The 16,511-nt window shown below is 37.7% G+C and overlaps 1 protein-coding gene across 9 annotated transcripts in view; it reads left to right on the plus strand.

Moving 5' to 3' along the window:
- The window catches only part of CLHC1 (clathrin heavy chain linker domain containing 1), a 54,604-nt gene extending 38,446 nt beyond the window's left edge, over window positions 1–16,158 (plus strand). For 6 of the 9 annotated variants that reach the window (XM_013996158.2, XM_003354820.4, XM_021087535.1 and 3 more), the window contains 4 exons: window positions 155–329; window positions 7,511–7,713; window positions 13,813–13,992; window positions 15,852–16,158. In XM_013996158.2, the coding sequence (XP_013851612.1) occupies window positions 155–329; window positions 7,511–7,713; window positions 13,813–13,992; window positions 15,852–16,048 (755 nt within the window). In that variant the 3' untranslated portion in view covers window positions 16,049–16,158. The remainder of the gene's footprint in view (window positions 1–154; window positions 330–7,510; window positions 7,714–13,812; window positions 13,993–15,851) is intronic. The other 3 variants (XM_021087532.1, XM_021087533.1, XM_021087534.1) reach the window with 3 other exon arrangements.

Below are 16,511 nucleotides of genomic sequence, written 5' to 3' on the forward strand. Positions count from 1 at the left end.
TTATCCAAAATATAAAGTTTAATCCATAAACTTTAACATTATAAAAGTATAATTTTAGATACAAATTTTTAGAAAATGCAATGACATTAAAATAATATTAAGAAAAAGCGAACTATTAATTAAAATTGATCAAAAACTTTTTTCTCTTTTATAGCTGTTGGAAAAATTAGGGGAAAACCTTTCCCATTGCTCTTATTTTTTGAAGCTATCTTTAGCATAAGTCATGCTTTTAGACATCCTGTTGATGCAGAACTAACTCTGGAAGGAATCAAATGTGGATTATCTGAGAAACGTTTAGATTTAGTTATCAATTGGGTCACCCAAGAAAGGTAAGCAAAACTGAGCTTTTAACTTTATTTTGAAATTTGGTTAATAAAGTTTTTGTTCTCAAAATTTTAATAATTTTCTTTTTTTTTTTTCCTTTCTTTTTTCCCTATGGCTTCACCTGCGACATATGGAAGTTCCCAGGCTAGATGTCAAATTGGTGCTGTAGCTTCAGGCCTATGCCATAGCCATGGCAACACCAGATCCAAGCTGTAACACCCAATTCTTTTTTTTTTTTTTTCTGTTATTTTAGGGCCTCATCATGGCATATGGAGGTTCCCAGGCTAGGGGTTGAGTCAGAGCTGTAGCTGCCAGCCTACACCACAGCCACAGCAATGTGGGATCTGAGCCACGTCTGTAACCTACACCACAGCTCATGGCAATGCCAGATCCTTAACTCACTGAGTGAGGCCAGGGATGGAACCCTCATCTACATGGATACTAGTCAGTTTCGTTAACCGCTGAGCCTCGACAGAAGCTCCTGCAATGCCAGATTCTTAATCCACTGAGTGAGGCCAGAGATCGAACCAGCATCCTCATGGACACTATGTCAGGTCCTTAACTTGCTGAACCACAATGGGAACTCCTAAAATTTTAGTAATTTTCTTATCAATAAATTACTTAAGCATTTATTTCAGACCTCTATTGCAGTTAATAATTCAGAAGCTAGTTACTAAGCATTCATGAATGGAGTAATGAGGCTAGTCACAATGAGCCTGGATTGGGAATTGACAAGATGATTCATGACCACTTAACGGTGCATAGACGTTTATGGTGTACATGATTGATAGAAGGAGGGCTTCTCAAGAAAATCCTAAAAGGGACTGAATGAAGCAGGATAGGGAAGGGGAAAGAGCCAAGGAAGGATGTGACATCAGGCAAATTCTAACCTTGGCCGTATTATAGAAGAATGGCTCTGAAGCATAAAACATATCACAGAGCCGTTCCCCCTTGAGGCCAGGGGCCAGCCTTCCATGCTTCTCTGTCAGTCAGTCAAGAAGACTGCCTGGATGGGGTGGGAGAATGTAACTTTCTGAGCATGGTGGCTCCCACTAGTCAAGGGCAGTTCCCTATGGAAGGAAAGGACCTGTGAGCCACTGGTGGCCAATACCTAGAGCCATTAGGGAAGGCTACGCTGGGCCAGTAAGGACACCAAAACATTATCTGCCTTAATTATCCATTTGCATGATACAGATATATTTGCTTCTCACATTAAGTTCACTCCATCCAGGCACAGCTTCTCCAGAATTCTGTGGCCCTAATTCTTGGGGAAACATATAAGAGGAGGGTTAGTGGGATGAACGATAGCCCTTGTTGCTAGGTGCTAGGGCTGTAATTTTTTTTACAACATTATTGAGATGATAATTTACATACAATAGCCTATACATATTTAAAGCGTAAAATTTGATGAGTTTTCTAAAAACAGCATTATGGAGGGAGTCCCTGTTGTAGCTCAGTGGATTAAGAACCGGACTGATATCCATGAGGATGCGGGTTCAATCCCTGGCCTCACTCAGTGGGTTATGGATCCGGCATTGCTCCATAGGCTGGTGGCTGTGGCTCTGATTCAACCCCAGCTGGGGAACATCTGTGTGCCATGAGTGTGGCCCTAAAAAGACAAAACAAACAAAAAAACCCACAGCATTATGGAGATATAATTACATATAATTACCATATATATTTAAAGTGTACACTTTGATGAATTTTGACATATGTACCATGAAATCATCACCATAATCAAGATGATAAACATATCCATGACCCTCAGATATTTCCTTTGTAATGCCGTTTTCCTTCTACCACCTCATTCCATCCCCCTCCCTATCTCTAGATAACCACTAATCTACTTTCTGTTACTCTAGATTAGTTTTCATTTTCTAGAATTTTATATGTATGGAATCACACATTGTATATTTTTTCTGCTTGGTCTGCTTTCACTTATAATTATTTTGAGATTCACACATACTAGTACTCATTATCTTTTTCCTTCATTACCCATTTTAGATTCTTCTTATACTTCTTTTGGTCTTGATGGTTTATCTGGCAGGATGACTGTGATTACTATGCTTTTATCAAACCATGGTTATTGATTTACCCACTAACAGTGTTTAGTTGACATGGGACTACCCAGAGATATTTCTGTAGATCATCTGCACCTGTAACAGACAGTAATGTACCATTTGAAAAACAGCTGTTGGGTCCTGCTAAAGTGGGAGTATTTATCCATGGAACATCACTGACTGTACAACACAAAATGCTCATCATTAACTATATTCTGATGGATTCAGCAAGTCATAAGGTCATGTGGGCTCAAAAAAGTCAATCCAAAATCAGGTACAACCAAGATGCATCCTCAAGCAGATCCAGAGCACACCTGTAAGCTTTACGAAGAGGTGGCCCAGGGAATTTCTGTTGTGGCTCAGTAGGCTAAGAATCCAACCAGTAACCATGAGGATGTGGGTTCTCCATCCCTGGCCTTGCTCAGTGAGTTAAGGATCTGGCATTTCCATGAGCTGTGATATAGGTTGCAGATGTGACTCAGATCTGGTGTTGCTGTGGCTGTGGTGTAGGCTGGCAGCTGAAGCTCTCATTTGACCCCTAGCCTGGAAACTTCCACATATGCTGCAAGTGTGGCCCTAGAAAGGCCAAAAAAATTAAAAAAAGGTGGCCCAGACCCCATGTTAACTACTGCTGCCTGATGGATACTACCTCCACAGCTCACACCTTTGGGCTCTTGCAAGGGTGGGTTACCTAAGACCACCAGTCAGAGGAAGAAAAACAATTCCAAACTTGGTTCATGGGAAGTTTAGGTGGTGTCCAGGTGATGCCAGTTTGTTATTCCCTCTTAGGATGATGGAGGAACATTCTCAGGATGAAGTGTAATTATAGGTGCTGTATTCCCAACATATAGAATACTTGAGTCTGGGAAATAAAGAGTGGCCCTGCTCAGTATCACTCCCAGGAGCATGCTTGGAGAGTGTATTAGTCAGGATTCTCCAGAGAAACAGAAAAATTGTATATCAATTAAGAAATTGGCTCTTATGACTATTGAGGCTGAGAAGTCCCAAGATCTACAGTCAGCATTCTGGGAACTCAAGAGAGTTAATGGTGTTAAGTTCAAATCCAAAAGCTGGCAGCTTTGAGACCCAAAGGCAGGAAAAGACTGAAGTCCTGGCTAAGTAGTCAGGCAGGATGAACCCCCCCTTACTTGAGGGAGAGTCATCCTTTTTGTACAGTGGCCTTCAACTGATTGAGTGAGAGCCACCCACATTCAGGAGAGCAATCTGCTTTATTCATTCTGCCATTAAAATGTTCCTCTCTTCAAGTGCACTCTCACAGACACATCCAAAATAACATTTGACCAAATATCTGGGCATTCCACAGCCCAATCATGTTGACACACAAAGTTAATCGTCAGCAAGTTTGTGCTTCCCATCCCTGCAATTTTAGGCTCTTTGAGTCTGGAGGTCCTGACTAATTATCATGAGAAGGTAGGACTGTTGCTAGACAGTGGAGCAAAGGGGAATATGCTTGACACTTGGGTTCCCTATTCCTTTTAAGAGAGCGTGATATCTGGGTTTGGGTGTGTGTCATTTACTCCTCCTTGGGAAGTTTGGTGAGGGAAGGAGTGAGAGATGGGGGGCAGGGAAAGAGCCAAGCAAGGATGTAAACTCAGGTAAAGTCTAGTACTAGCCAGTATTATAGGGAGAGAACTATGGAGCATAAACCATACTTCAGAGTTGTTTCTCCTTCGCTATGGGACTGGCTTCTTGTATCCTTTATTAGTCAGTCGTTAGCTCTAGATTACTAGGGGTTTGAAAAATAGGAATAATTTCCTGGGTGAGGTGGCTCCAGTCAGCTGAGAGCAATTCTTTGGAGAAAGGAGCAGCTATGAGCTGTCAATAGTTAGCTGGAGAAGGGGCACTGGTCTAGTAGAGGGGAGCCGGGTGAGGCATCAAAACTGTCTACCAGCATATGAAGATTAGTTGGAATAGATACCAGATGCCTTTGCTGCGTCTGTGTGGGCATGGGTTAAGCTGTGAGTACTGGAAGGCAGAGTGAGGAAAGGCCTCCCTATCATCGCTCTAGTTGCCATGGCCTGCTTGTTTTTCAGCATAAGGTCTGTGCTTACTTGGATCTAAATTCATAGGGACATAGACTACATATTAGAGGGTAGTTATAGTTCTCATCTTTAAGATGTATATCATATCATAAGGGAGTAGATGGACAAATGTAAGCAATCCCTAAATAACAAGTCCATGACTTAGAAATGTTCTAGACATAAAGATGGCAAGTTTGCATACTGCTACCTGCTGTCACCCATTTCAAATTGACATTTCCTTGAACGATTTTGGATAGTCAGGGAAAGTACTTGTCAGGTACTACTGGAAATGGTTCAGGCGTGAGAACATCATCAGAAAGTGCTTGTTCATTAATTACTAATGCCTGTTATTTAGTGCAAAGACACTTCAGACAAGATAAATTTTCTTACATGCACTTGGCCCATTCTTTCTCTTAGTTGTAAGAACTTAAACTCTTATGCATTCCCTGAGCACATAAATTATTAAAATACCACTACTTTTAAGGATCCAGGTATAACAGAATACTCACAGCAAATTACATTCTTTATTCTTAGCCTCTGTCTCCTGATCTCTGACTCCGATGACCTGGGCCTCTACTGCATAGCTACCTTAAAAAGTTCTTCAGTCCTTTTCCTAAAGTTCAGCACAGAACCAGCCTAAAGCAGCCTGGATTATAGTCTAAAGTTGGCTCTCTTAGTTATTCTTACCTGGGAAAAGTCTAATTACTTGAACCACAAAGCTTAAATTTAAGAAATGATGCTTGACAGGTATTAATGTCTCTAAATTTCAGACATTGCTTCTATTTTAAATTTTATTTTATTTTATTTTTGGCTATACCTGTGGCATGTGGAAATTTTCAGTCCAGAGGCTGAACCTGCAGCACAGCAGTTACCTGGGCTGCTACAGTGACAATGCTGGATCCTTAAGCTTCTGCACCACAGGGGAACTCCTAACATTGCTTCTAAAAGGAAAAAATATCCTCTAAAATATTAACTTTGCAACCTAATCCTATAAAATAACAGTAAATGAATATTTTACATAGATTTAGTAGTTATATATTACTTTTATTTTGAATTTTAAAAGTCTGCAGTCTGGTTTATAATCAGATATGCCTTAATTTACTAGTAGAGTTAAACATGACATGACATATTTTCTTTTATTTATGTCTTGTGTATTCTCCAGAGCCAGTCCGGTCTCAGGTTCACTTTCAGAAGTCTCTGAAAATGCCTTCTTAGTGTTGGAAGCCAGGGAGGGGAGAGACAAGAAGGGGACGTTAGGGGTCCATAAAGAGGGTATGATGAGGTCATTAGGGGAAAAAGGGGAGGGAAGTTCCTAGGCTCATTTCCCAGCCTGATCTAGGGTACCTGACTACCTTTTACCTCCAGGGCTAGAATCCTTGTTTTTCTTTCCCCCTTTTTCCTTCAGGGCCAATTCCATTCTTTTGGGGCTTGATCCTCCTCCTCCCTTTGGATAATTTTCTTTTTAATCTTACTCTTGGAGTTCCGTAGTGGTGCAGCGGAAACGAATCTGACTAGGAACCATGAGGTTGCGGGTTTGATCCTTGGCCTTGCTCAGTGGATTAAGGATCCGGCATTGCCGTGAGCTGTGGTGTAGGTCGCAGACACTGCTCAGATCTCACGTTGCTGTGGCTGTGTCGTAGGCTGGCAGCTATAGCTCCGACTAGACTCCTAGCCTGGGAACCTCCATATGCCACAGGTGTGGCCCTAAAAAAATAAATAAAAATCTTACTCTTTCTTCTCATCATCCTTTTGGAAAGTGACAAGTCAAGATAGAGCAACCTGTCTCAACTCTGGCCATCTCTGAGGTGGCACAGCATGTGAGAATGACCGCTAAAAATAATAACATAATGGTATTAACAAGATAAATAAATACTAAATTACTGGTATTTTCATGCTGCTCCAGTAATACAGTCATTACAACAACTGAAATAATGACTACCCAAACCAATAATTTGGTATTGAAATGTGGAAGCCAGGGAGTTGCTGACTAAATTAATGATTTGTACACAGAAGCTGCCTCTTGATTTTAGAACTGTCTGCTGTCCACCCCACAGAGGACTTTATCTACTTCAGTATTTTCAGTAGAGACATTTTGTTGGTGTTTTAGGGTTTCATTTTAATGTTATTGGCATTTTATTATATGTATACAGATACTAATATTATGTGATTGTTGTTATTCTGCAGCTGTTAATTAAAAATGTAGCTAAAGCACCATGTCAATATAGCCAGTAATTAGAAGTGATATCTTTAATCATACTCAAATGTTTTTTGGCTTGTACTGATAGGTAGAATCACTGTGTAGTACAGATGGTTCCTTTCAATTGTGTATGAAGATGGTGCACTAAAATTGATGAAAAGTGAGATCTATTCAATTGAACCATCTCAAACTGCTTCTTAAGTCTCTCCTAATAGACACAGTTATATCCATATACTCCCCCTGTCATTTGTTACAGATTTGTAACAATTTTTAAAAAACCCCACAAAACATTATGGTCACACTTTCTCTGTTTTCCTTTTAGTACAAATGCCTGCAAGATTTGTCACTTATTTTGAGCTAAAGTTTTTGTCACCATCTTTAACCAACACTTCGTTAGTTCTTGCATTCTATAGGGTTTTGGAGTCTAGATAACAAATAAGAACCTTGAGTGCCTCAATTATGAGAGAACTTTTGTTTATCTTAAAGTTTAAATCCCACCAGTCTCTTTAGGAAAGTTTGTTTTGGCCATGCCTATGGCATCCAGAAGTTTTCAGACCAGGGACTGAATCTGTGCCACAGCAGTGACAATGCCGGATCCATAACCACTAGGCTACCAGGGAACTCCAAGAGAGTTAATTTTGTTTGTAGATTTTTTAAAAGTTAAGCTCATTTTCACCAAAATGATTTCCCTCAAAGGAAGGCATGCTGATTGTTTTTGTTCCTGTTCTAAATCTTAGATATGTTTAATTTCATGAATTGTCTACTAACTTGGAATTTTTATAAACCATAGAAAATCCACTTCTACTGCGCTAAATTTTCAAACATTTCATCCTCATCCACTCATCAAGAACTCACTGATGTTTGTTCTATTGATCTTCTTGCTCTAGGCTGACATTTTCTGAGGAGGCTGGAGATGTGATTTTTGATTATGGGGAGCAGGATACTTATAACAAGTCCAAATGCCTGGCTTTAGCTCAGATTATCTATAGTGAATGTGGCCTGCATAAGAAAGCACTTCTTTGCCTGTGTAAACAGGGTCAAATTCATGGGGCTATGGAATATATACAACAATTCAAGGACTTTACTTCGGGTAAGTAAAAAAGCTGACTTATTTGTATACATTGGAATTTTGGACTTGAATTGTAATTTCACCCATGGTAATAAGTAGTAGTTTGGATTTACATTATAAAGCTTGTTTTATATATACCAGTAAGTAGATTTCTTTTGTAATTTTTAGTGAACACAGATAAAGCTGAAGCAGATTAATTTTGATGCTAGACCTTCAAATACATTATATATATATCCTCAATACATAAACATTTAGTAAACTTGCAGATATTTAGACCATGCTTTTTAAAGGATTAAAAAAAACCCTGAACTTCTTTGTCATACATATTGTTCTGAACTATTATATAAACATCAGAAATGAAGAATTAGTGAAGTAATGTTGATTTTAAAAGTCTGGAACATCTAGGTTGCAGCTAGGCAATGATCTGAGAGAATCGTTGGCCTTAGGGTAACCCTAGTTGAATGAGCTGATCTCTTACTACAGTCTGGTTCAGCAGTAACATTAATATAGGGCAGTCCTGGCATATCCCCAGACCCCTGGCCTTTGTCAATCCTGATTTTTCAAGCTGTGCATTTGGGTTCTAAGCAACTGCAAGATGGAACAAAACATAGCACTTTTTGGTTATATTTTTCCAGGAAAAAGAATCTTTTATGGCTGTGAATCTGATCATTTTCAAAGAGTAAATTGACTTGTACTTAGAATCTATTTTCTAAAGTTATTAATTTTTTCATTTATTATATAACAGCATACCTGGTACTATTAATGTAATAATAGCGAATAGTTCAGCTTCTTATATGCCTTCTCATTTAATCCATATGTTGACTCTATTAAGTACTTTTTTTTTTAATTTTAATGTCACACTGGGCACACCTGCAGCATATGAAAGTTCCTGGGCCAGGGATTGAATCCAAGCTACAGCTACAGCAATGCTGGATCTTTTAACCCACTGCGCTGGGCCAAGGATTTAACTTGCTCCTTCTCAGCAACCCGAGCCCCTGAAGGATTCTTAACTCACTGTGCCACAGTGGGAACTCCTGAAGTACATTTTGTTATTATCCCTATTATATAGATGAAAAATAACTACAGAGAGGCTGTAGGCACAGAGAGGTAAGTAATTTGCTTATATACTCATAGCAATGGAACAGAATCTGGCAGAGTAGTTACTACCAACATTTGTTGAATAAATTATATATTTCATTATTATTATCTAAGTTATACAGATTCAGCATCTTTCCATCAGTTTATTTTAGTCAGGGTTTAGACTAAACACATTAGATGGAATGTGTTTTAATTACTTTTGGAATTTTTTTTTTTTTTTTTGTCTTTTGTCTTTTTGTTGTTGTTGTTGTTGTTGTTGCTATTTCTTGGGCCGCTCCCGCGGCATATGGAGGTTCCCAGGCTAGGGGTTGAATCGGAGCTGTAGCCACCAGCCTACGCCAGAGCCACAGCAATGCGGGATCCGAGCCGCGTCTGCAACCTACACCACAGCTCACGGCAATGCCGGATCATTAACCCACTGAGCAAGGGCAGGGACCGAACCCGCAACCTCATGGTTCCTAGTCGGATTCGTTAACCACTGCGCCACGACAGGAACTCCTACTTTTGGAATTTTTATTGACTAAAATGAGAGCTTTCTTTTTTTGCTTGTAAAATTTGCCTCACATGAGTACATGGCGACATGAATGACTTATATTATTCTCTTCCTCCAGTAGAGCAGTACACTATAAAATAATTAAATATACAGTCAGCCCTCCATATCCATGGATTTCATATCCATAGATTCAACAAACTTCAGGTTGAAAATATATGAGGAAGAAAAATTGCAGAATGCTGAAAAAACCAAAACTTATTTGCTCTGCATCAGCAATTATTTGCATAACATTTGCATTGCATTTACAACTATTTACATAGTATTTACATTGTGTTAGGTAATCTAGAGATGATTTAAAGTACATGGGAGGATGTGTATAGGCTATATACAAATACTATGCCATTTTGTAAAACAGATTGTTTATATAAGAGACCAGCAGCCTCAGATTTTATATCTGCAGGAGGTTCTAAAACCAATCCCCAGTGGACACCAAAGGACAAGTGTATATTGTAAAAATTTAAGAAATAATAACACTCCAATATAATTAGAACCTTGGAGTTCCCATTGCGGCTCAGTGCTTAACAAATCTGACTAGGAATCATGAGGTTATGGGTTTGATCCCTGGCCTTGCTCTGTGGGTTAAGGATCCGGTGTTGCCGTGAGCTGTGGTGTAGGTCGCAGATGCGGCTCAGATCCCACATAACTGTGGCTGTGGTGTAGGCTGGCAGCAACAGCTCCGATTAGACCCCTAGCCTGGGAACATCCATATGCTGCGGTGCAGCCCTAAAAAGACAAAAAGACAAAAAGTATATATATTAATTAGAACCTTGATATTTATCATCAGAATTTATTTAGCACAATATCATAAGATGAAAATAATAACCTGAGAAAAATTAAGCTTAAGGGGTAGACTATTTGAAAAATTACTTTGTTTATTTTACTTTTTAATAAGAAACAACCTCGTCTTTCCAAAGTATCATCCTTGGCCTCGGGGAACAGATTCAGTTTGCTAATACTTTCTGGTTTCAGAAGAAAATGTTTTAGATTTAGACTATCATCTTTACATTTAAAGTCAAAGAAGCAAAACAAATAGTAAAGTCCTAAAAAAGTGTTTTGTTCTAAAAGCATAAATCTGACTAATAGAAAATCTGTTTTAAGAGGAAATATTCTTTTCTTTTTTAACCCCTCTATTGATTTCTAGAATAAAGCCTGAAATTATTCATTAACCTTCTCCATTATCATTAAACAAGTGAATGTACCTATCTGGTAACATTCTAGACCTGGAAGTCTAGAATCTGAGCCTAGAAACTGGGTTATTCTAGATCTGAGGCTCTCCGATCTTCTGGTCTCAGATCTCCTTTGTACTTTTAAAAAGTGCTGATGATCCCAAAGAGCTTTTATCTATGTGGGTTATATCACTTGATATTTATCCTATTAAAAATTAAATGAGAAAAAATTTTATCGGAGTATAACTGATGTACAGTATTCTAAATTATAGATGTATAATATAGTGGTTCACAATTTTTAAAGATTATACTCCATTTATAGAAATTATAAAATATTGGCTATATTCCCTATATTGCCCTTCCCCCCTCCCTCTCCCTATTGGTAACAACTAGTTTGTTCTCTGTATCTGTGAGTGTGCTTCTGTTTTGCTATATTTACTAATTTGTCATATTTTTTATTTTATTTATTTATTATTTTTTTTTGGTCTTTTTGCTATTTCTTTGGGCCGCTCCCTCGGCATATGGAGGTTCCCAGGCTAGGGGTCGAATCGGAGCTGTAGCCACTGGCCTACACCAGAGCCACAGCAACGCGGGATCCGAGCCGCGTCTGCAACCTACACCACAGCTCACGGCAATGCCGGATCATTAACCCACTGAGCACGGGCAGGGACCGAACCCGCAACCTCATGGTTCCTAGTCGGATTCGTTAACCACTGGGCCACGACGGGAACTCCTGTCATATTTTTTTAGACTCCACACATAAGTGATATCATGAAATACTTGTCTTTCTCTGTCTGACTTACCTCATTTAGCAAAATGCTCTCCAAGTCCATCTATGTTGCTGCAAATGGCGCAAATTCATTAGTTATTTTTCCTTTAAAATAACAACAATAAACTCACTATGTTGTCATAAATAAAATATTTTTATGAAAAATAACTTTTTCAAACTAAACAATTTCAGGAAAAGAGTTACATTGTTTTATATTTTTGCAAATCCCTAGTTTAATAGAAGATAGCTGGCTTCCCTTATCTGATCCCATATTCAGTCTGCTGTGATATGTCAGCTTCTGGGAAAATACCACTGTATATTTGTGAGAGAATGAGAATGACAAAGGCAAATTTTAGTATTTTTATGAAAATAGTTCTGTGTTTATTGACCCTAGGTCGTATTTTGAGAACCACTGTTCTGGGTATTTGTGAGTTAAACAATACTCTAGTTGTATATAGATTATTATAACCTTATTCGAACAGAACATATATGAGATAAATAATGACTATAATATGTCAAACCAAGGAAAGGAAATGGATTCTGAAGTGTTGTAAGCAAAGAGGTAAGATCATAGGATTTGAACTTTGTTCTTTCTAATTAGTCAGAGACCATCTCTTGCACTTAATTGAATAAAAATTTGCTAATCATTTAATGGAGAAGGGTATTTGAACACTTGATTGAATGAAATAGAGAGAAACGGCTAAGTTACGAAATGTTGGAGGCTGGGCGTTACTATATAATTCATAGCTTCACCTTAGTGGAGGCCAGATTGAATGACCCAAATCATAAGCTTCTACTTCTTCTCCAGGGAAAGTTTAAAAAAATTATTTGGGCGTTCCTGTTGTAGCTCAGTGGGTTAAGAACCCAACGTTGTCTCTGTGAGGATATGGTTTCAACCCCTGACCTTGCTCAGTGGTTAAGGATCCTGTGTTTCGGCAAGCTGCGGCCTTGGTCACAGATGCGGCTCAGATGGGTGTTGCCATGGCTGTGTTATAGGCTAGCAGCTGCAGCTCTCTTTCAACCCCTAGCCCAGGAACTTCCAAATGCTGTAGGTATGTCATAGAAAGAAAAAAAATTATATGACTTTATTGATATAGAATTATATTCTATTCCTTCATCTTTTACTATTTCTCTCTCTCTGTTTCTCTCTCTCTCGGTATGTCTATGCATATATATATATATACATACACACACACAATGCACACACACATACATATTTATTATTTTGGAGGAGCAGCACCATAGATTGTAAAGTCATGGTCTGGGGGGGCAGATGAACTGTTCTAATTTAGACTATGTATATAATTCCGGGAACTTATCTAAGCCTGTTTTCTTCACTTGTAATGTGAGAGTAATAGTATCTGACTTATGTTGAATATTAAATGTAGTAATATAATATATGTAAGTTCCCAGTGCAATAAGTATTGTTTAATAAACACTAGATTACCTTGTATTAACTTTTAGAGTTTATGGTAGTTGTTGAAAGACTCTCAGAAATTATTCTGAAAATTACTTCTGTTGTGGCCCAAGAAGAATATTTTTGCTTAAAAAATTTAGGAAGTTAACACAAAGTTTTTAAATTTAAGAATATAAATCATGATTGTAGCTTTAGACTACCTAGTGATAAAACTATAGATTCTATATAGATTAAATTATATGGAATTCCTTTTTTTTGAAGTCAAAAATTGTCACAAGTAGGCCACTTCATATGGCTTAACCTCTAGCTACTTGAAATAGATATAGCTTCTTAAAATTTTCATTTTTGAGTTTCTAAATACTTGATACTTTTAGGAAAAAATTACTGAGTTTCTTTTCTGTGCAAGGCACAGAAAGAAAGATATACTCACTGGAAGTTGACTTCAAAATGAGCAACAAGATATAGACAAATATAATGTAGTATTAGGTGGAAGCTTAGAAATTGGAGATACCAATTCTAGCTCTTTAAGATGTAAAAGCTGAGATCCAGAACACTAAGTTGTGGACCTATGATTAGAATTCACATTTCCTGGTTGTCAACCTGATTCTTTTTATTATACCACATTTCTGATTTTTTTTTTGTCTTTAAGGGCTGCTCCTGCGACATATGGAAGTTTCCAGGCTAGGGGTCTGTAGCTGCTGGCCTACTCCAGAGCCAAAGCAATGTGGGATCCAAGCCTTGTCTGCAACATACACCACAGCTTACAGCAATGCCAGATCCTTAACCCACTGAGCCAGGCCAGGGATCGAACCCGAGTCCTCATGGATGCCAGTCGGGTTTGCTAACCACTGAGCCATGACGGGAACTCCTATACCACATTTCTTTTCATAACAGTTCTTTGATAAATTTTTTTCCTGGTACTCTTTGTTTGGGTAGTTTTCCTTTGTTTTTTGCTATGCTGAGCATGATTTTTTTTTTTTAATTGGAGATAGTAAGGTTGAATTCAATGAGGGCTTTGGAAGGATTGGAAAAAAGAGAGTTGATTGGCTAGTCTGAATTTTTAGTTGATAATATCATATTAGGATGTTGAGACATAGTTTTTCCTTTTTGCTTTCAGATGACCTGATGCAGCTAATAAAGTTATGTCCCCACATTGAATTAATCCAGTGTCTCACTAAAGAATGGAATGGGAAACCACCATCTTTATCTTTTGGTCTTGCTCTACTTTACCTGTTTTCTGTAGATATGAAAAAAGTTGGCATTAAGCTACTTCAAGAAATAAATAAAGGTGGGAAAGGTAAGCAAAGTAAAATTTTGTTGTGAAAAAAATACCAGTGGGTTATTTAGGGAAAGGTTCAAGATTATTATGCTTGAGTTAACTTCCTAAGAGTTCCTTCTTGTCAAGAGTTAACTTTAGGAGTTTATAAATATAAAGATTACCAAGTCAAAATATTATGTTGGCAAGAGTATATATTTCTTTCTTTTCTTTTCTTTTCTTTTTTTTTTTTTTTTTTTTTTTTTTTTTTGCTTTTTAGGGCCGCATATGGAGGTTCCCAGGCTAGGGGTCCAACTGGAGCTGTAACTGCCCACCTGCATCACAGCCACAACAACTTGGGATCTGAGCCATGTCTGCAACCTACACCACAGTCATGATAACGCTGGATCCTTAACCTACTGAGTGAGGCAGGGATGGAACCTGCATCCTCATGGATCCTAGTTGGGTTCATTTCTACTGCTCCATAGTGGGAACTCCCAAGAGTATGTATTTCTTGAGAGGATTGGGATAAAGAGACACTCTTTATAAAGCTTGAGGGGCCATCATAATAATTATAATAGCTAAGTACTCTAAAAACTTTATATATATTAATGTGTATATTTAGTAACCCTAACCCTAACCCTAACCCTAACCCTAAGACATATATATATATGTCTTTTCTCTTTTTAGGGCTGCACCCGCGGCATATGGAGGTTCCCAGGCTAGGGGTCTAATCGGAGCTGTTGCTGCTGGCCTACAACCACAGCCATAGCAATACCAGATCTGAGCTGTGTCTGCAACCTATACCACAGCTCACCTCAACCTCATGGTTCCTAGTCAGATTCATTTCCACTGTGCCAAGATAGGAACTCCCTATATATATGTATTTAAACGTCTAGGCCAATTTTATGTTTTTAGTCCTAAACCAAAAAATGTATTTACACATATTTACTCTGAACTTAACTCTGCAGTGGGATCAAGAATAACTAATTAGTCTCACTTTTTTCTTTCCTTTCTCTAATTCAATATAGAAATTCGAGCAGACAACTTGATTTTAAATTCTCACATGGGGCCAAAAAATGAATAGTAAACTACATGAAAACATACTTGGGAAAAAAATTTAGAAATGATCATTGCAGATATCAACTAAAATATTTTATTTGATAGAATAATAATGGTAGAAATAAAATAATAGTGATTACAATATCCTGAAGAGAGACCCTCTTTCATCAGAAGTATTATAAATAATTCAGGTAATAGATAAATGAGTACCATAAATAGTCCCAAAGAGGGTCACTATAATTGACTTTCAAAAGTAAATAATATCATTAGTTTTCTTTAATAGATAAAATCTTTTATTTCCTTTAGAAAAATATCTGTTATAGAAGCTCTGTCAGTAAGAGGTCCCTATCTAGAGATACAATGGAGATTTTGGCAGAGACCTTTTTTAAACCCTTAGAATGCACTATTGGGACATTTATAAAAGTGTTCGAAGGATCATGAAAATAACCTGTTAGGCCCTTGTTTATTTGATAGTTTCTTGTGGTGCCTTATAGACTCTGTGAATAAGGCTGAGCCTACATCCTTCAATTTCTGAGCTGCCTTTCTTCTAACCTTCAACATCTGTTGACCTTACCAAGAAGGAGATGAGTAGGGGAGTAGGGAGTGTGAGAAATGGTGGAGAGTTGAATTGAGACATGAAAAGTTTAATGAAAAGGAGGAGAAGAAAGATCTAATACTTGAGTACTCACCATGAGTTCAACTAGGCACTCCACATTGCACATTACACTTATCAGTTCTAATAATAACTGAGTTGAAATAATATCTCTATATTTGAACAATTGCTAAGTATAGATTATCAAATAAGTGCTATACGAAAATATTGTATTTTATTTCCTCAGATGCAATTGAACATCTTATGATAAATGATCCATTTTGCTCCCTAGAAAAGTGGCAAGAAGTGGCAAATATATGTTTACAGAATGGCTTTGACAAATTGTCTAATGACATCATGTCCGTTCTTCGATCTCAGGCTGGAGTTACAGAAATTTCTGAAGAGGATGATACAGTCAACTTAATGCAGCATGTTTTTTGGTAGTTCTACATTTTAACCAGCTGAGGGAGCCTGTGCAACATTTTATGTATATTGGTTGGGCAAACTGATCTTGGTATAACTAACTTAAAAATAAACTAGCATGTAAAAGTTCAGAAATAAGTCATGCTGCTTTTGTTATGATAACATTTAGATTTATCCTTGAAATATTTATACCATTGCTTCCTTTTTTCCTATATGGTAATTTTGTATATTGAATCTTGATAAAATCCAAGAATGAAAGTTTTGTAAATCTCAGTTTAGGCAGTTCTACCTAAGGGCATCTATCTAGATATAGTCCTTTCTGGTGATCGAATTTAATAGCAAGAACTGAAGAAGGCGTGGGTAGTATCCTATCAAAATTATTTCCCAAACATCAAATGCTATAAGCCTGACTTAACAAGGGCAGGATATCATTTCACAGTTGAACTCACTAATGGAAACCCAGAGTATAGTAATTTTGTACTGG

The sequence above is a fragment of the Sus scrofa genome, chromosome 3, assembly GCF_000003025.6.
Source record: "Sus scrofa isolate TJ Tabasco breed Duroc chromosome 3, Sscrofa11.1, whole genome shotgun sequence".
Classification (NCBI taxonomy): Eukaryota; Metazoa; Chordata; class Mammalia; order Artiodactyla; family Suidae; genus Sus; species Sus scrofa.